Here is a 19,267-nt window from a genome sequence, read left to right on the forward strand (position 1 = left end):
TCCTGGAGTCAGCACTGAAGCAGCGTCTCACCGCAGCAAGAGGGCCAGGGCCGCCCGGTTAGAGACGGCGAGGGAAATCTAGATCCTGACCACCCCACGGCAGCCGGGCAGAAGGCAGAGAGTTAACCTTCGTGTCACGTGGCAGCTCAGGTAGTTCCCAGCCTCTTGCAGCGGCCACGGGATATGGTGCTTTCGTTCGTTCCCCCCACGTAACCAGCAGGCAGCATCGCGCAGCTGCTACGGTCCGCCCTAGCGGGTGGTTGCCGTGATCCCTGTACGTACATAATAACCCTTTCCTGCCTCCAAAGGGCTCAGTGAGCGTCTGAAGGGGGAAATATTAGCTGCACACGAACGGAAGTTTTGTGAGACGCAGCCGCCTGCAGCGTCTCTGGAACGATGCCGCACGCACCCCGGCCGAGGCTGATGTTCTCCAGCAGGGAGAGATGGGGGGGGAGGGGGGGGCCAGAAACCCTGCTCAGCTCACCTGTGCTCTACAAAGGCGTCCACCAGCTCCTGCCTGAGACAGCAAAGCTTGTGCCTGTGCTGTTTGGGGAATCCCATTTTCTTACATTCTTCCGGCATCTCCTCCCCTTCGACCGGCAGAAAGTTCAGGTCAGGGGGGAAGGTGCGGAGCAGGTCGAGGATATAGTGGCGCCCGTCGTTGCCAAGGATGCCTTTGCACTCCACGGACGAGCACAGCGCCACCTCCTCGTTCTTGTCATTCAGCACTTTGTGCTTCTGGATCTTGAGGGGCCGGCTGGTCTTCTCCAGCAGCTCCAGGTACTTGGGGTGAGAGACGACGGTCTTGCCGAAGTCTATCGACCCGTAAATGACGCTCTGCTCCTGCTCTCGCTCCAAAATCCCTGGAATGATGGACTGGGCTGTGACCCGGTAACCCCGGTAATCCACCACCACGGTCCCCAGCGTGTACAACCCCTCAACGTCCACCGCGTTATAGGTCCGCACCCCATTGAGGTCGTTGGTGGGCGCCACATAGGCGGCGACGTCCCCCCCGAAGTCCTTGTAGTGGTCGCGGACGTCGAAGCCCAGGCTGAAGAAAATGTTGTTCCAGATGAACATCTGCATCTTGGTCTCCTCGCTGGGATTGATGGCCATGACGTTGCCGTCGATGACGGCCATGGCTCCTCTGGTAGCGGCCGCCGTGAAGTCGCTGTGGACCTGCGTGTTGGGAGGGGAAGGGAAGCGTGAAGGCAGGAGAGAGCTGGGTAGAGAGCGCAGGCTGCCCACTGACTATGTACTTCCCAGCACCTGCCCTCTATTCCGCCTGAAATCCCCTCGGCCACCACCTCACGATTATCCAGGGCCAACGGGGTCAGGATAGCGGTTCTCACCCTTGCGAGTCTGGCCAATACTTAGATACTGAATACCTTCTGGACTGGCCCCAGTTTCTTCAGCTTGGCCACTTGGGCTGCTCCTGTGGGAAGGTACCTGACTGACTGGAGCTAATCCCTGACCCGCCCCATTTGCTGAGGGCCCCCCCTGCCCCAGCCCTGTCAAAGAAAGGCTGCGTGGCAGGAAACAGCAGCACCGGCCTGGGAGGAGCCTGCATCATTGCTGGCAACACGAGCAGAGCAGGGAGATCAGGAGAATGGAGTCTCTCCCATCAGCTTGGGAGATGGGGAGAGATGAAGACAAAGCTCCTGGCCTGCATCTTAGAAGCCTCAGGCAAAGCATCTGTGCTTATAAAGATTAAACCACAAAGCTCGAGCAAAGCGCTCACTCAGCCCAGGGTGGGTCTCTAATTCGACTGGGAATGGATTACCTACAAATTTTGTCTAATCCCCTGCCCCAAGATTACCTTGAAAATGGCTCGTTCTCTCAGCAGCCTCTCTGGCAGATTCTTGCGGGGTAGCTCTCGTGTGGTTTGCAACTCCTCATTCCAGTCTCTGGTCTGAAAGGGGCAAGCCTCAGATGAAACAGGGGCGTGTGTGTGCGCACGCGCGCACTAGTTTGCAGGTGTCTATTCCCCCCCTCCAGATCAGAAAGACAAATGAAGTCAGAGTTGCATGGCATTTAAAAGGAAATTCCTCACCCGCAGCATGCTCACAACTAAAGTTCATTTAAACAGCAAGCTGTGATGGATCGTGCATTGTCCCAGTTACCCAGTGCAGCTTAGCTGGAATATCAACAAAGGGTTTAAAGCGATGCGATGCTGATTAGCCAGCATACTGGAGATTTAATTACATTACAAATGGGCAGAGAACCAATATTTTGCAACCCCAAGGAACTTTCAACATTCTAAGGGCCAGCGCCATCACGCTCTGGGGATCTAACCCCTAAGGGCTGTTTCAAGCAAAGTGCTCAGAGCCATTTTTTGAAGGAGAACTAGGCAGTCATTTAGGTCCCGATCCTGCAAGGAGTTCTGCCGAAGCTTAATTTTGTAGTTTCACTGACTTCAGTGGGACTGCTCACAGCGAGTGAAGTTGAACATGGGTATATAAGCCTTTGCAGGATCAGGCTTAAACAAACAAAAAAACCCCACTCATGCTGCAAAAGATACTTCTCAAGAGAGGTCCATGTGCAGAGCAACATTATGATCTGAGCCGCAAGACAATTCTACCAGGTAGAAGGACAGGAGGCAAATTTAGTGGTTGGAGAAGGGAGATAGATTGTCAGGAGTCCTGGCTCTGAGAGACACCTTGCACAGGACACTTGCTGCTTTGTGCCTCAGTCCCTCCACCTGCAAGATGAGGAGGTTAATTCTCCCCCTGCTTCACATGGATACTGGGAGGTTGTTATCCCTTGGTAAGCAATTTTCAGTTCTCTTTATGACAGGCACTAGGATCATCACCATCATCAACAGCAGTACAGAGTGCAGCTAGATATACCTGTCCAGGTATGTGCTCTTCATAGCCCAGCCTTGAAGTATAAGCATCTTCCGCCCTCACGCAGTCCATGGCGTGCTCTGCCTGGGGTGCCGTCCAACTATATACCTGGAAGGGGGTGGCTATCCTTTCAAAGGGATGCCTCTGAACCCTAGGCAGGAGTTCACAGCTATCAGATTATTTCCACGGAAGGGGACTTTAGATTTGGCGAACACTACAAGAATTCTCCTCCTCCCCAACAAAAGCTCATCCACAGGAGCCAATATCAGCCCTATAAAGGGACCACAGCCAGCTCAACAAGTGTCGTCGGATCTGGAACTGGCCACATCTTTACTCCTTAAAACTCAAACAGCAACGTGGAGAATAAACTGGGCTTGGTACATTTTATTCAGTCTTGTTCTTGGAACCAAGCTAGCTTTGTATGGAGAAAGCTCTCCAGTCACACCTCCGCCCCGGCCAATCTTACAGCTGTGTTAGTTCACTCTAGCTCTGTACGCTGGAGCTAGGATCATGCCTGTGCTAAGCCCTGGCCCACGTGGACTGTTATAAAAACACAGCGTATCCACCAGTGAAGCGAAAAAGCAAGCATCACCTAATGGCCTTTTGGGTAGCGTCTCTGCTCTCAGTAGGTGTCCGAATCCCATCTGTACTCATTTCTGGCTCAACAGGCAACAGATTAATCATTTTTTTAAATGGCCAGATAGTCACAGTGGTGGGTTTCAGGCCACGGCTAATTTCTAGCTTTTGTAGAGGGTCGCTTATCTCCCTAATGAGACCAGATGCAAGACTTTTGAAAGTCATATAACGTGCCTTTCAATTGCTATCCTGCAGAGCCCAGGCAGTTAATTAAAGTGGACTCTCCAAAGAACGACAGGTTTTGTTTGGGAGCCAGGTAAGGGGGGGTCCCTGTCGCAAGGACAAAGTTATAAAACAATTAGCGCATGTAATAATACCAAATAAAAGTTACACAGAATTACAGGTTTCAGAGTAGCAGCCGTGTTAGTCTGTATTCGCAAAAAGAAAAGGAGGACTTGTGGCACCTTAGAGACTAACCAATTTATCTGAGCATAAGCTTTCGTGAGCTACAGCTCACTTCATCGGATGCATTCAGTGGAAAATACAGTGTGTATGGTAACACCCATTGTTTCATGTTCTCTATGTATATAAATCTCCCCACTGTATTTTCCACTGAATGCATCCGATGAAGTGAGCTGTAGCTCGCGAAAGCTTATGCTCAAATAAATTGGTTAGTCTCTAAAGTACCACAAGTCCTCCTTTTCTTTTTACAGAATTACAGGAAATTCACATGCATGTGTGTTTGCAGGTTTGTAATGAACAGGAGAGTAGTTATTTTAAACAAAATCACCCTGTGATACTTTTCCTCATATTATACTGGTTTTAGTCTTATTTCTTTATGCCCATGCAAGAATGCCCACTGATAAGGGCTATCAAGGACTGTTACAGAGCTCAGTAAAGCTTTACGTTAACTCTTTTGTGCCTGGCTAGGCACACCAATCATAACAAGATATCTGCTCCAGGTTATGCAAACACTCAGATTCCTGAGGGCATTTGTTCCTCCAGTCCCACCTTTTCTGGAGGTTAAGGCCCCAAGAAAAGGGGTTAAGGCCCCTTTCCCACCTATTCCCGGGAACCCAACCTTGTACACAGGCATAGACATTACATTCCTGATCAGTGCAGTGACAAGGAACTTAGAGTTCCAGCCATAATGCAGGCCTCTGAGAAGATACTGAAGCTAATCTTACATCACATGAATGCTAATATGTTTACATGCGCTCACGTAAGGTGGTCTAATGGTTTCTGAAAAAACTGCCAATGGGATTAGGTGTCAGGACTCCTGGGTTCCTCTGTCACTGACTTGCTGAGTAACCCTGGGCAAATCACTTCAGCTCTGCACCTTAGCTTCCCCATCTGAAATGAGGATTTCACTACCTACCTCACAGAGATCCCATTTGTAATGATTCGTAAAAAGCTTGGAGATCCTTGCTACAAAAATGCAAAGTTTCATCTAACTTCCAGTAAGCATCCCCCAGCTCTGAATGAAGCAGGGAGCGTTACAGTCAACACCTGGCTTTATGAGACAGACAGCACCATCCAATCCCCTAGACAGCAAGCCAAATATCTGAGCCTCACACCAAACAATTTAACCAATCAGAAAAGCCAAGGCAGCTCAACATGGAAACACTGCTGCTACCGTTTCTTCTGCAGAGCTGAGAAATTTCTTTTGAAGGTCGGGCTGATCTGGTTAAGGAGTTCCACCAGGGAATGACTGAGAAAACTGGGATTGGCAGGTTTAGGATTAAAATTATAGGCAGTCGACCTGCAAAGAGAAAGAAGCTCCTGTTATGGCAGAAATAAAAATACCACTCTCTTGTCAAGATAAGGTGGCAGCATTTCGGCAGCTTTTAATTTACACATCATATGAAATGGCTCAAGATGAAAAAAAAAAAACCCACAAGATTTGCAAAACAGAGACCTTTGTGACATATTCTCTACTGGTCAGATAGCCCTCAAAGGAGCCTATTACAACCTATCTACTCCCTCCACGTAAACCACAATCAGCATCCTTGAGCCTGCATCCTGATAGCTGGGGCAGCAAATGTGCCTAGAATCAGTCTAGCCACTACCAGAGTTATGTTTTTCCCTTCCCAGCTTGAAGGGTGGATTTCACGGAGCGGCGCTTCTCCAGTGTTGTGACCACATGGACCACCTCTTAAGAGTCATCTCCCTTCTCAATCGGGACGACCTGCCTCCCAAATCCACTCATGGTCAAGCAGCAGTTGCTCTTTTTAAATAGCTCTTTCATGGAATATTCAGACAAGAAATGGAATGTTAGAATTGAAACGGTGGAGTCATCAGGACCACGTGAACCAGATCTCGCCACAATTCACCAGCAATTGGTCTGCGGGCCACATTTTGGGAAACCCTTATAAGGAGTAGTTCATTTTGACTGTGGGCAACCAAACCTGCATTCTCATGGCCTAAAATCAGACACTTTACTCACGGGAGTTAAGTTATGCACATGCTTAAACCTTTACTTTCCTAGCCTCAACCCTGCAGATTTTGACAGCGGCTACAGACCACCAATGAAAGCTTCTTTTCAATTATTTCTTCTGTGAGCTGGCTTTTCACTAGTCTCAGTGGCTCACTCTCCCTCTGAAGGGGAGCAGGACACAGACAGGCTCAACGTGTATGTTCTCTTCCTAAATGAAGGGGTTTGGTTCTATTTTTGACTATGGTTTCTTCCATGAATTAGGACCTTACAATCTTCCAGCCCATCAATCATATTTGCCAAAGAGATTAGCTAGCCTTGCAAAATTCTACTCACCTACAGCAAGTGCAACACAATCAGTTTAGTTACTATTCGCATTAACGTAGCACCTAGAAGCTCTAGTCATGGACCTCATTATTTAACACCATCTACAGTCGTGGTAAAGGCTGGGCAAGCAGATTCTATGCCTGGGTTGGCCAACTGCCAGATTTTGCAAGGCTGGGGTAGACATATGCTTCAAGGCATAAGATGGTCACCACAGGGGTCAGGAAGGAATTGCCTCCCATTTCAAACAGCACTGCAAAATTCGCTTGGAGCATAACAGAAAGCGTTACCTTCTTCTAAAGCATCAGGCACTTATCTACTGCTGAGGAAGGATACCAGACTTGACCAAATAGCTCGATCCAGAATGGCAACACCTAGGATCTTGCATAAATGCAGGATTATATTAGGCTACTCACTACTGAGACAAAGACACACTTCATTTTAAGCCAGTTAAGGCAAACTCGCTAGCCTGGGGAGAGGATGAGAGTCATATTTACTCACTGATTCAGGTAAAATCCTCGGGTGGACGCAGTGATACTAACGTGTCGATCCTCCACAGTGATGACGTACAGATACATGAGGTCTCCGTGCATTTTCCGGTTGCCAGGTGGGGGGTTCCAGCCACTCATGGTCAAGACTTTTAGGCACTGCAAAGGCTGTGAAGCACACAACACGAGCGCTTCCATCAGTGCGGATCCCCCGTTTCAGAACACACTTCACATGGCTAGAATGCACACACTTCCATGTGCAAGCTCTCTCCCTCCCTCTCTCACACCCCCCACCCCCACCGGTCCCAGGAATACTGCTTGCCAACTTAGTGGTCCTGAAAGTATACACCCACTAAACACTTTGCAAGTCTTTCCCATGTGATATTTTACATTTCACACCCAAGCATCAGAGCACTGCTCTTTGTCCATAGTTGAAGAGCAGATCCCCAATGGCTTTAGACAGTAGAAGGCATGGATTTCTTGACGCAGTGATTTTCAAAACAGCAGCTGCTAAAGCGGTGTTGGAATCCAAATGGGAAGGTATGGGAAGCACCAGTGTAACTACACTAAAGCAATTTGAAGCCCCAGCATCCTAGAATTTGCAAGGGCTAGAAACAGAAGCTCTCCCCTCCTCCCCCCACCCTTTCAAGACAATGGGTCACTGTTATAAAGCGATCCACCTATCCCGTGTAGTCTGTGTGCAGAATACTGGACCTTGAACTTTATGCCTGAGGGCTAGCAGTGCTAACGATTCAGCCACCAATCCAGGACTCAACAGAGCAAGTCCCAAAGGTCACTTCAATGTAACTTTCAATCACGGAATGTGTCCCTTCAAGAGCGGCCCAGACGGCCATCCTTCAAAGATGCAAGAGAATTCTACCTTCCACTCTCTGTTCTGGGGCTGGAGGGCACAGAGGGGTCTCTCTTTGCCACCAGGCAGGATATGTTCAGGAGGGGTGCAGTCAATTTGTTCCATTTCAGTACCTTTCTTCTTCCGTTTTCCACTGTCTAAACAAACGAACAGACAGGAAAGCAATGCTGAACAGTGACTGCCTGGTCGCATGCAGTGCAGAATATTTCCATGTGGGATTCAATCGCTTGAATTCCCCCTCCAGAACTGACCCCATCTATTTGGTCTGTCAGAACTGCACTTTAGCTAGGACCACTGTGCAAACAACTGACAGCTGCTCCCTTCTCCCAGCCTGACATTAGCATTATAGCAAGAAGTGGTTTTTATTAAGCACCGAGGCTGGAGTTTGCAAAGCATCCTAAAGGAGACGTTTATAACTTCCGCTGAAAGTCATCTTGGGCACTGTTGAAAGGATTTTGGCACCTAACCCCTTTACACTCCTTTGAAAGGTTACCTCTGTCTTGTACGCTAGCGTATCCAGAAATAATATCCACTTTTCCGGTACGCTTCTCAAGAGTGAAAACATCCCAGCATGAATATAACTAGCCTTGGAAGGATTAGATTTTTAATCAGTGAACATCCATTTCACCGTATGCACACTAACCAATGGAACAAAGTTTCCGTCAATAATAATCAAAATGTACAGCCCGGCAAAGAAAGAAAAATGCCGATTTAGAAGCCATTAGAATTTGATTTAAGGCTACTTATTTTGTGTATTTTGACATGTAATGGTGAAATTTGTGTTTGAACCCTTATAAAACTTTACCTTCTTGAATCTCAACGTCGACTGTCATTAAATAAATTGTCTGACCACCCCGTAATTTCTTGCAACTGTCAACATTTAAGATTGATAAAATAATAAAAAAAGCTTAAAAATTAACACTGATATTATCTGTCAAAATTATTTAAAAAAAAAAAAAAAAATCAAAAATTCTGCCATACCCATATATAACTGCAGCTAAACGTCCCTGGGTTAAGACGCTTCCCAGCTCAATGAGAGCGGCTGGGTGCTTCACGCTTCTGAAACTCAGGTCGCTTATGCAGATACCCAGATACAGACTTGGGATCCTAACTTTGGGCACCAGGTTTTGAAAGTCTTGGCCGCTATTTGAATAGAGAAGCAGTCCCCCACCTAGGACTCTCCCCACTGCACACCTTTAAGTAAGAGCCTGGGAAAGAGTGTCCAACTATGCCCTGAGGGGTTAATAGGCCTTCACGTTACAGATGGGCAAACAGACTCATCCCAGAGAAGAAAGACAGTCCAAGGGTTAGAGCACTAGCCTGGGCTCTGGGAGACCCAGGTTCAATTCCCGCTCCACCACAAACGTCCTGTGTGAGGCTGGGCTAGTCACTTAACCTCTCTGTGCTTCAGTTCCCATCTGCCCCATGGGGAGAATAGCACTGCTCTACCTCACTGTGTCCCGTGAGGATAAACACATTAAAGCACGAGGCACCCACATACTGCAGTCATTTAAGACACATAAGCACCTAATATAGACAGGCAGAGTACACATTAAGTGGCCTGCAGCCAGTGACAGAGCCAGGAAGAGCAGTCAGGACTCCTGACTCCACAGCGTCTATCTCTACCACCTGACAATAAATAATTTATATTAGGAAAGGAGCGTTGAGAGTTTTACCCTAGGCCCCACTGATATGGGGCATCCATCAATTAAACCAAGCGCTTTAACCGATTAAGCAGTCAGCATGGCGGAACGGCTGCATTTTCTACCGCAGCCGACGGGTTCGTCACACCCGAGAAGCCTTCTGTCCCATACCTCCTAGGTCTCCTTCCGTGAAGACGCTCAGGAACGAGAGCGAGTTGCAGTCCACACCATTGAAAGCATCTGATGGGTCAAGGCTCTTCAGAAGGTCCCGAATGTGACGCACGTGTATCCTGGCTTCCCGTACCGTGTAGGGCTCTGATCATCAGAAGGAGAGAGAGTGTCTCAGGGTCACAACAGTTTACTCTCATTGTGGCTCTCAAAGGTCTCCACACACATACACATGGCTAATATCAAGGGAGTTCAGCCAGGGATTAATTTCACCCACTTCATTTTACAGCCGTTCTTGTGCCTCACTTGCTCGTCCTTAGTGAGGGACTCGTTACAAGCACGAACGGCAACTGGCAATTTTACATCACCATCCACTTGCTCGTTGCTGCAGCACGACAAGGCACCTCTGCTGGCGTGAAGGTCTCGCACGCCGCCCCGCCTAATCTGTAAGCTTTCGGGGCTTTCTTGGGAAGCAAGTAAAGCCCGTAAGCCCAAACTCCAATAACCAGGTTCCTTAAAAGATGACCCAGCATGGCGTTGGACGCTTCACTGTTCTCCTGGTGTGTTCTGCTCTAGGTACAGGGGGCAGCCATGAAACGGCATTTTCCCCTAGTATAGTTGGCATGGGTAAAGCTCACTGGATACAGGAGCACCCCGCACTGTGCCATGGCTGCCCTCCCAGGGCCTTACTTGCTTTATATTATTAACTTCACCTTTTGTGGATACTACCCGGGAAGGAGTAGTTTGCTGGTTACCTAGCCATTCACCTGTAGGCGAATGGTGCAAAGACTAGTGGCGACGGAAGTTATCCCCCACCCGACAGATGCTCAGTGGCCTGCATGAAAGGAGTTTGATCTCAGTCCAGTCCCCAGCCATGGAAAGGGGTCACATTGCAAGAACCACCTCCACAAGAGATTTTCTTGTGGCCGGTCACCAGAGGGGCCTAGGACTGAATGGGCCATGGGGTTGGTCCTGACAAGTGAGGGCTAAGGCGAGGAGGCGGCAGTGGGGACGGAGAAGGCCCCTCCCCATCTCCAGAGATGTCAATCAAGTACCTTGTCCTCACTGGCACTAAGTCTGTAGAAAGACAATCCAGGGGTTTCATTTTCTATCACTCAGACCGTTCCCCTGCCCCCCTCGTTTATAGAACGTGCCTTCAACCACTTTCAGCACCGACCCCTCCTGCAGCCCTTCAATGGTTTTCAGCTCAGCAAAGTTATCCAGGACGTTCCCATCCAGCTGCAGAGAGAAGCAGGTTCGGTGGCAGGTGTCCTCTCTGTCCATCAGCACCTGGTGGATCTCCTGCACCATCTCTTGGGGAGAGACCTTAAAAAACAAAACAAAAAAAAACCCAAACAAATCAAACGAGTTACACACTCAGCTCCACCTCCTTCCTGTCTCTGTGATGGAGGGGGTTAGCCATCTCTCTGCCACCCAAGTTACCAGTGCAGCATGCCAGCAAGTTACTAGGTTTTTGTGTTTCCAGGGATATCTCCATGGGGAGTGCTGGCAAGGAGCACTGCTCCGTAGCATGCATGGGATTCCTAATTCCCAAGCATGGTCTCTCCATGGCCTGTCCCTTTGTGGTGCAGAAGATGATGGCTTTAGCGCATTTGTGGCCCACTGCACTCTCATGAGTTTGGGAAGGTCGGATTTAACCCTCCCTCAATGCTCTCTTGGACTTGGTGGGGGGGAGAAATATTCCCACATTGCTCTGCTTCCCGTCGCACCCCCCAAAAAGTATCAGCCACTGTGGTTCTGAGGCATGCAGCACGGGCATGTCATGGCTTGCTGCCGCCGTGCACATAGGGTCCTGGGCATTTCTGGCTAGAAAAGAGTGAACAAGGGAAGATTACATCAATATTAAGCATTTGGGGCCAGATTTTTAAGGATGCCAGTGGCAAAATGGATAATTAGGAACCGAGATGGCTATTTCCCCTATCTAATTTGCTTTGCACACACAACGTGATGCACGTACAGCCACACTGCATCTTGGGGGGAAAATTCAGCCTTCAAGCATGCAGCTTCAGCAACAGACAAAGTTGTCTTGACTTACGTGACTGGCCTACCGAGGCTCCTGTCTAACCCTTCAAACATCATTTAGGCCATTCTCAAGCTATGCAGACCCAGGATGGTTTACATAAGCTGCTGTAAACAGCATACCCTGCTATTATTAGCCTATTAAAACAAACAGGCAAAAGGAACTAAAGGAAAAAGGAGCCAAGTTCAGATTCATCTGGTTGCGCTGGGGAGATCATTTAACTGTATTTTCTGCTGGCCACAGGTAGATACGGTTTCCCCTTCATTTAGAGACTCACACGCCTCCGGGAAAACACTTTCCCCAGGCTGTTCTCAGTGCCAAAGTATAACAGCCGCCAAGCCCATCAAAGCCCATCCCGATCCGCGGGAGCAGACGTTTGTCCACGAGTCACATGCTAGTAGATTCACCCCAACTCCGGTGACAAAAAGGAGCTTCTGGAACAACCCTGCCCTTCGAGCCACAAGCAGGAACTCATCTTAACTCTCCATCACAGCACATTTTTGCACACAGCCTAGCACCGTCCCAGAAGCATCTACCAGGAATCCTAGCGACCCAAAGCCAAAGAGACTATGGATTATCATCCCTTTTTTGGGGGGGTGAGGTGGGAGAGAGGACGTGACAGAGGCCACCCCTGCCACTAGGGACTGGCCCACTTTTCACAGCCTCCTTGGCACTTCGCTGCAGCAAGGCTGAGGAACCTAGCTGTCAATGCTCCACAGGAAGGCAGGTGAGCAGATCTCTCCCTTGATCATCCTGCCAGGCAAGGCAGCCCTTCTCTGAGCAGCTAGAAGGGCCGGCTGTTTGACCGACATGCTCAGCCTGACTTTGCCTCCCATGAGCTCACGTTGCCTCTCCAAGCTCAGGACCTTGGATCCCGAATGATTTTTAACCTTGGATCCTTCTGTGCACAGCTGGAAACACAATGCCACTGGACTAGAACGAAGGGGAGAGAATTAGCCTGGTGGTGCGTGAACGGAGAGGGGAAAGAACTCTTGGAGCGGCCTCATCATACGAAGCAAAGCCACTGCCCACACGGACAGGGTTGGAAGGTGTGGTCGTAGGAAGGCTAACAACAGGTGCCCACGCACCAGGTACTAAAGGGAAAAGCACACTGCTGCAGGCGCGCTGAGGAATGCAGCCACGTCTTCCAAGCGCCATTGACTCCCCCTTTGTTTCAGGATCCAGGGCACGATGCACTCCTTGTTGTCAACTAAGCCTCCACAGGTCTGTCCCAGGCAGCCTCCAACACTCATCTCCCTTTGCTCATTCAGCCTCCTTTCTTCCCCTCTGCATTGTCTCAGCACCGCTGCCTAGCTCTGGGTCATTGTCCTCGGGCAAGATTTGGAAAGGGAGAGGGAAAAACAGCCAGCCATGGAGGAATGGCCTCTTTGTGACCATGAGATGCTGGCTAAGGGTCATTATTAAATTAAACGGACTTCCTGCAAGTGTCGCTCTGCCAAAACACAGCTGGCCTGTCACCTGTTCTTTCCCCTTCACTCACTGGGAGAGAAGGTCGGATGTGCGGGCACTAACCTCAGAGGCTTCTGGTTAGCTTTTGCCATGCAGTGTATTCCGATATAGGGAGATCTCACGGAAACAGAGTTCTAACCCCAGCCCTGACACTGCTTTCCCGCCTTCCCCCAACACCCGGGGCAAGTGATTTAACATCTCTCTTCTTCCCGCTCCCCTCACCTCTCGGGATAATGCCAGACCTACCTTCCTCCCTCACACAGATGCGCTGAGAGGATTAATTAGTTAGCGTTTGATTAGCTTTGCAAATGTCATACTATATGCCGGCATAAATGATTAACATGCAAGCCAGCAAGGGTCAGCCAATCTGGGCACAAGCCCCTTTTCCAGTCCGGGTCTTGCCCTTATAACCGCCTTGTTCTCCCCCACTCTCACCTCAATTAGTTCTAAACCAGCTGCCATTGCTGCATCTCCTCAATAGACGCTCACCTGCAGCGAAAAGGGTTCTATCCCCGGAGCGTAGATCTTCACAGTGAAGCCGGTGTCCTGTATGACGATAACTTCCTGGTCGTTCGCATCATCCCCTGGGTCAGCCTCCTCGTGGCCATTCTGCCTGCTCTCCTCCTTGAGGTGCTCGTAAGAGCCGTCACCGTTCATTAAAGCCATGCCAGATGGGTGTTCTAGTCACAATGCGGGAGAGGGGAAAGAAAGATTTAGCAAGGCCCCAAAACAACAAAGCCAGTCGCCTCGGGATGCTTAACATACCAGGCTACCAGAAGCTGGGGACCTCCATTTCAACAATCTGTGGTTTAAAAAAAGCCCAAGTCATGAGATTCCCCCCGCCCCCATACAATTAATGTTTAATAGAAATAGGTGTGCCATACCTTACCACTTGCATACATAACACCCTTTCCCTTGCCCAAGGGGTACACATCTCCCAAAGAGAGCCGAATCAGCAGGGAAGAGGTAGGGGGGAAAAAGAGAAACAGGGAGAATGGCTCAGCCTAGAAAAATTCAGTTCAATTTTAAGAACCTTCTTGATGAAAAGATGGGTGTGTGGTGCTTTGCAGCCCGAGGGCAGCTGTAACCTGTGCACCAACAAGTTACGTGGGTTCTTAAATACCTTCCCTTGCTCTCCTGTTCAGCTAAAAAGAGGGCAGTTGCATTCCTAACCCACATGTCACGTGGGACCCAAGCTACTTCACAGAAACACAAACAGCTCCCACGCCCCTGTGTGCGTCACAAAACTCTTTACATTTTAAAATTACTTTGCAGATGTCTTGCAGTACAATGGGAGAGACTTTGCGTAAAGAACACCACTTCACCTGACACATGCAAAATGAAATGACTTGGTTTTTTTGCAGTTCCTCCATGCCCATGCCTGGACACAGACAGATTTTCTTACTCAAGGACAACCGGCACATACAAAAGCCGTTGGCAGCGTGATAACAGCAGTGATCTGTTCAAAATCCATAATGCTCCTAGAGAGTCATGTGAAATCCCTACAGCTCAATAATTTAAATGAGACTGGGCAGAACACTGGGGAATGTGTGGTAGGGAGAATATTACTGTACTGGTCATGAAGGAAGGGGCTGGCCCGGATGATCTAATAAAAGAGCTACACAAAATTTTATTTAATTAAAATATGCTGTTTCCTAAAAGCTGAAAGCTTTTGCCAGCGGCACATCAGTCTCAGTGAAGTTTTCATCAGGATGGTTTAAGGAGAGACAGTGTCACCTTGTAGCCTGGTGGTTAAGCACAATGACCGGGGATGCGGGAGACCCAGGTACAAGTCCCCGCTCTGCCTGATTCAGTGTGATCTGGGGTGAAAAACTTCTGTTCTGGTGCCCTCCTTACCAGGAGACAGCCCCCTTCCCACATCGAAAGATACTTTCTTTTGGGGGGCGGGGGTTAAAAAGGTTTTTTTTCTTTCTTCCAATACAGAACTAAAACAAATGTCAAAACCTCAAAAACTGCTGTGAAATGAAATTGTCATCCTCTTACTCGATAGGTTTTTTACATTTCTACTGCTTCTAGGAAGTTACTGTCTCATCCCCAGCTGCACTTCTGGGTATTTCATAGCATTTGCCTAAACTCCTTTAACATGCCACTTCATTGTTGTAGATGATTCAGGTGAAACCAAGCACTGTGACGCTCCAGTACACATCAGTGAGCATCAGCCACCCTAGCCCCAAAATAATCAGCTCCTTCTGCATCCCCAAGATGGTCAAGTAACCACTCAGTCTCTCACTTTTACCATCTGGAAAATGGGGATAAACATATTTACTTGCCTGCCTCTTGTAGGGACCACGAGACTTAAGTAATTAATGCCAGCAAAGCGCTAAGCGTTCTCTCCCATAGGATTATTATTCTGGTATTATGGCTTCAGATTAAGATCACTCCTAATTTATTGGCCTCCTACCTGCACATGACTGTCAAGGCCAAATTACAACAGGGAGCAGGTGCAAGAAATGGGACAGGAAACAATTTCTCCCTATCCAATGGGATGGGGTAAACAGCAGAGCTGTTTTAACAGCCTCTGGTGCCATCGGCAGTGACTGCCCAGATGCTAATGTTTAGTGTCCCTCTACATGTGTCTCCCATGCATGCTGTGCTTTGGCAGAAACCTACGAGCAGAGCTGACTAAAGGCCCCACTAGGATTCTGACATGCCCAAGCCATCCTGGGAAAGAGGAACGGACACACTGCCCGAGCAACAGTGACCCGAGAAGCTGGGTCTTTGAAATGCACATCCCCAGAGCCTGGGGAGAGGCACCCCTTGTTACACCTAGAGAGCAGAGCTCCCTTCAGACAACCTGGTGCACAGGGGGATGCGGCCACAGGATGCCCCTGAAATGCTACCTCTTGGGTTACTAGCGTCGATGACAGCACTATCCCTCCCCTCCCACATAACCTGACTTCTGGAGCCTAGGACAAGGCTGGATCCTGCAATCGGAGGGGGAAGTTCTCCCTTGTTGTACTCTAGCGGACGTGTAGGTGGGGAGACAGGGTTTAGCCCCAAGGGTGCTACAGTAGGCCCCATGTACAACAAGCTATTTTAGACTTAGGGGAGCTTTCACTTGGTGTCACCAGACCCGCAAAGGCCAGTCTTTATGCTCTTCCACCCAGCAGCCACCCTGAAGCTCTTGCCTGCAGCCCTGGCAAACCGTATGGGCTTAGTACAGCAGGCCTCACACCAGGATCCCACTGATGCTATAATCAACCCAACATTTGCTGCTCTGCACACGCATGTCTATCTCCCATTAGCCTCATTGAGGAGGTATCCCACCCAAACAGACCCACCAGAGATACCTAGTTTGGACACAACGGCCATTCCGGCACCATAACCCGTAGAGAGGAACATGGCCAATTGACATTCTCCAAGATTACTACCTTTTTCTATAGCTACAGAGGCAGGAAACACGTCAACTGGAAACACGTCAACTGGAAACACGTCAACTGGAAACACTTCTAAGTTCCCAGCAAGTAAGTGAAGTTTCTTAAAAAGCAAGGGGAAATTAACTGACTTGCTCAGAGGTGGGCAGTTCTAGAGACAGGCATGCCACTCATTTTCCTGCTAGTGTGTAGTTTTTTTTTTTTGTTTTTTTTTTTGCTGAGGAATCATGGGCTAACAAATGCTGCAAGCCAGGACTACCCCAGCTCCAAGCGTGAACTGAGCAACACCAACTGGTCATAGATAAGTGCTATTAACTCCATCTACCCAATCAAAGGAGAGGCTGCATATGAGCCTTCCTACATAAATTCAGGGCTATTTCTATTAAATAAATTCTAAATTTCTAAATAATTCAGCTTCTGTTTATGACTTTTCAAGGCTATAAAAGTTACAAACTAATGGTGTGAGCACCGTTTTGGTGGACTGCTTCCTAGAAGACCTCACCACATCAAGGAGCTGCCATCATGCAATATGGTACAATATAGTCCCCACTGGCCATCACGAAAGGATACGAATTGGTAAAGCTATGGGGCAGGGAGGGGCAGCAAAGAGGTGGCAGTTTAAGGCTTACTTGCACCACACGATCCAGCTCTAGCCAGCATGGTCTCACGTTGAGGAGCAAGAAATTAATCCTGCACCAAAAGAGAGCAGCAGATTAACCCAATAGTTTAGGTCGCCTTCGGGAAAAGAAAGACGGTTTTACAAATCAAGGAAGGGTTTTCAGGACATTGCCGTTTCCACACAAACGGTCTCTTTTGTTGCAACCGCAACTTGGAGCGCTGCAGGGGTGTCTCCTCAGGGTAAGCATCGCATCCTCTACAGTGACTCACAAAGCCTAGCAGAGCTTTGCATGGAAGTTTCGCCTACCCACTTTTAAAAGGAGTCACCAACTTTCACGGCTGCTCTGCAGAAGCAGATTGAAAGGGAGACGACACACAGAAACAACGCCAGCTATGCCAGCGTTTTCCTGTAGAGAAATGCCTGAGGTAATCAAACAGCACAAAGAGGGAAAGGAAAATAAATTTTACAAGTTCACCTTCAATAAAATTTAAGATGGTTAGTAAGAAAGGGATTTAAAAAAGAAAGAAAGAAAAGCTAGGCTTTTTTCTTAGAGGCAATGCAGTTTTATTTTATAACTCTCAGTCCAAACCTGGAACCAGTGTGTTGTGCTATTCTAGCAATGGATATATCACATGAGTAAAGTTACTCATTTCTTCAAATTACAAAACATTTCTGGGCATCTCTCCTGTGTTTTTTACGTTTTAATTTACAAACGAATGTGTTTGTAGGACTGAGCCCCTACTCTGTACAAGAAAGTGCAACACAAAATATTTTAAAAATACGGTAGGGTAATTTACTGAATCACATCTGAGAACTGGTTGTGTTCTTTTCAGAAGCCTTAGCCCAGAAGCCCCTCCTTTCTTATCACTATAAACAGAAATATGGACATTCATTCTACTTCTACATTAAACCTCTAACCAAACTGCTTTGTGGTCACAACTGTTAGAAGAACCTGGAGGTTAAAACTATTATTTAAAGTGACAATACACACTTACAGTAAGAATCCTCTGGGTCAAAGCCCATCCTCACAGGCTCTACTAAAGTGACTGAACCATGTTTTCTCTGGGCAGACACTTCAGCAGTAACTAAATATTCTGGGCCATTGGTTCACATCACAATCCTCACCTGTGTTCAGGTTCTGCTAATCACTATGTTGAAAAAACAAGCAAACCAAAATATTATGGTGAAAACCAACTCTTTAGAGGGAATAGAGAACCCTGTAGTGCTTGATCAAATTACGTCACACCTGATGTAACAGTTTAAGTAGAAGAATTAGTTTCTATCTACTCACATGGACAGACCAAAAAATATCGAGACAAGACACCATATTGTGATTATCTCTATTTGTACTGAACCCACACGTGATGTAGGCACCTCTCAAAAACAATTAGATCAAGGTCCCTGCCAAGGTGCCATTTTCATATCTGAATTTGAATCTACTTCCTGTAAGAAAGAGAGGTAATGGAACATCAGAAATTTACATCCATAATGTTCGAACAAGCCAGGGAAGTATCCAATAGCTAAGTGAGTGGTTTTCAATCTATGATCCACAGACCCTTGGAGGTTCACAGACTCTGTCTAAGATTGCCAAAGGGGTCCGCACCTCCATTTGAAATTTTTTAGGGATCCACAAATGAAAAAAGGTTGAAAACCACTGAGCTGAAGTTATTCTGTTACTTCAAGAGACAACAATGATGCCTTTTAATAGAAACACTTAGCTGCAGATTTCATCCTCAGGCCTAAGACATAGCAGTATAAACGCAGTCCCAAATTAACCTGCTAACAAGTTACATTCCAAACTTAAGAAATAGGCGACACTGTCAAAATAAAGTAAGGTTTTTAGTATCCCTTTACCTGCATTTAGCAACACTATCAGCAGACTGTTAAAGATGAAGGAATCAAAAACCTACTTTGTCCTTACTCATCTTAAGCATGACCCTGTCACCACTGTGATTGCAGGTTCATTCTGAGGGTACAAACATGTCTTCACAGTCTGAAATAGGTGTCCAAACTCCAAACACTTGTCTTGCTTTTAAGCATGTCTGCAAACTGGAAATTCACATTTGGCACAATGATAAAAACAAATAAGAACCCCAGCATGCTAAAAGCATTCCCACCATCTTCCTAGCTGAACCCAAGATAGGATTCAGGACCAAAAATTTCATATTTACAGCAGTGCAACACCATGGAGCAGCAGTAATGGAGCAGAAAATGTGGCTATTGCAGATTCACAGGGGCAGAGAAGAGCAGAATCTTTGACCCCAGGAATTTTATACTCTGCTTCCAATAATCTGGGTGGAAACAGAAGCCTGACAGGATTATCACTTTGATCCCAGGTTTAAGTGACTAATATTTAGATTTAAGACATGCTAGTGTCAGTTTTCAGAAAGAA

The 19,267-nt window shown here is 47.7% G+C and overlaps 1 protein-coding gene across 5 annotated transcripts in view; it reads right to left on the reverse strand.

The window, feature by feature from the left end:
* Positions 1-19,267, reverse strand: part of CLUH (clustered mitochondria homolog) — a 55,092-nt gene that overhangs the window by 20,191 nt on the left and 15,634 nt on the right. For 3 of the 5 annotated variants that reach the window (XM_037880164.2, XM_043530915.1, XM_007057594.4), the window contains exons 2-10: positions 13,351-13,541; positions 10,505-10,676; positions 9,354-9,497; positions 7,549-7,676; positions 6,682-6,836; positions 5,059-5,184; positions 2,850-2,997; positions 1,820-1,912; positions 485-1,179 (exon numbers count right to left, since the gene is read on the reverse strand). In XM_037880164.2, coding sequence (XP_037736092.1) covers positions 485-1,179; positions 1,820-1,912; positions 2,850-2,997; positions 5,059-5,184; positions 6,682-6,836; positions 7,549-7,676; positions 9,354-9,497; positions 10,505-10,676; positions 13,351-13,541 — 1,852 coding nt within the window. Of the gene's footprint in view, positions 1-484; positions 1,180-1,819; positions 1,913-2,849; positions 2,998-5,058; positions 5,185-6,681; positions 6,837-7,548; positions 7,677-9,353; positions 9,498-10,504; positions 10,677-13,350; positions 13,542-16,885; positions 16,932-19,267 lie in introns of those variants that run through there. The other 2 variants (XM_043530914.1, XM_037880165.2) reach the window with 2 other exon arrangements.

Source organism: Chelonia mydas, chromosome 17, assembly GCF_015237465.2.
Source record: "Chelonia mydas isolate rCheMyd1 chromosome 17, rCheMyd1.pri.v2, whole genome shotgun sequence".
Taxonomy (NCBI): domain Eukaryota; kingdom Metazoa; phylum Chordata; order Testudines; family Cheloniidae; genus Chelonia; species Chelonia mydas.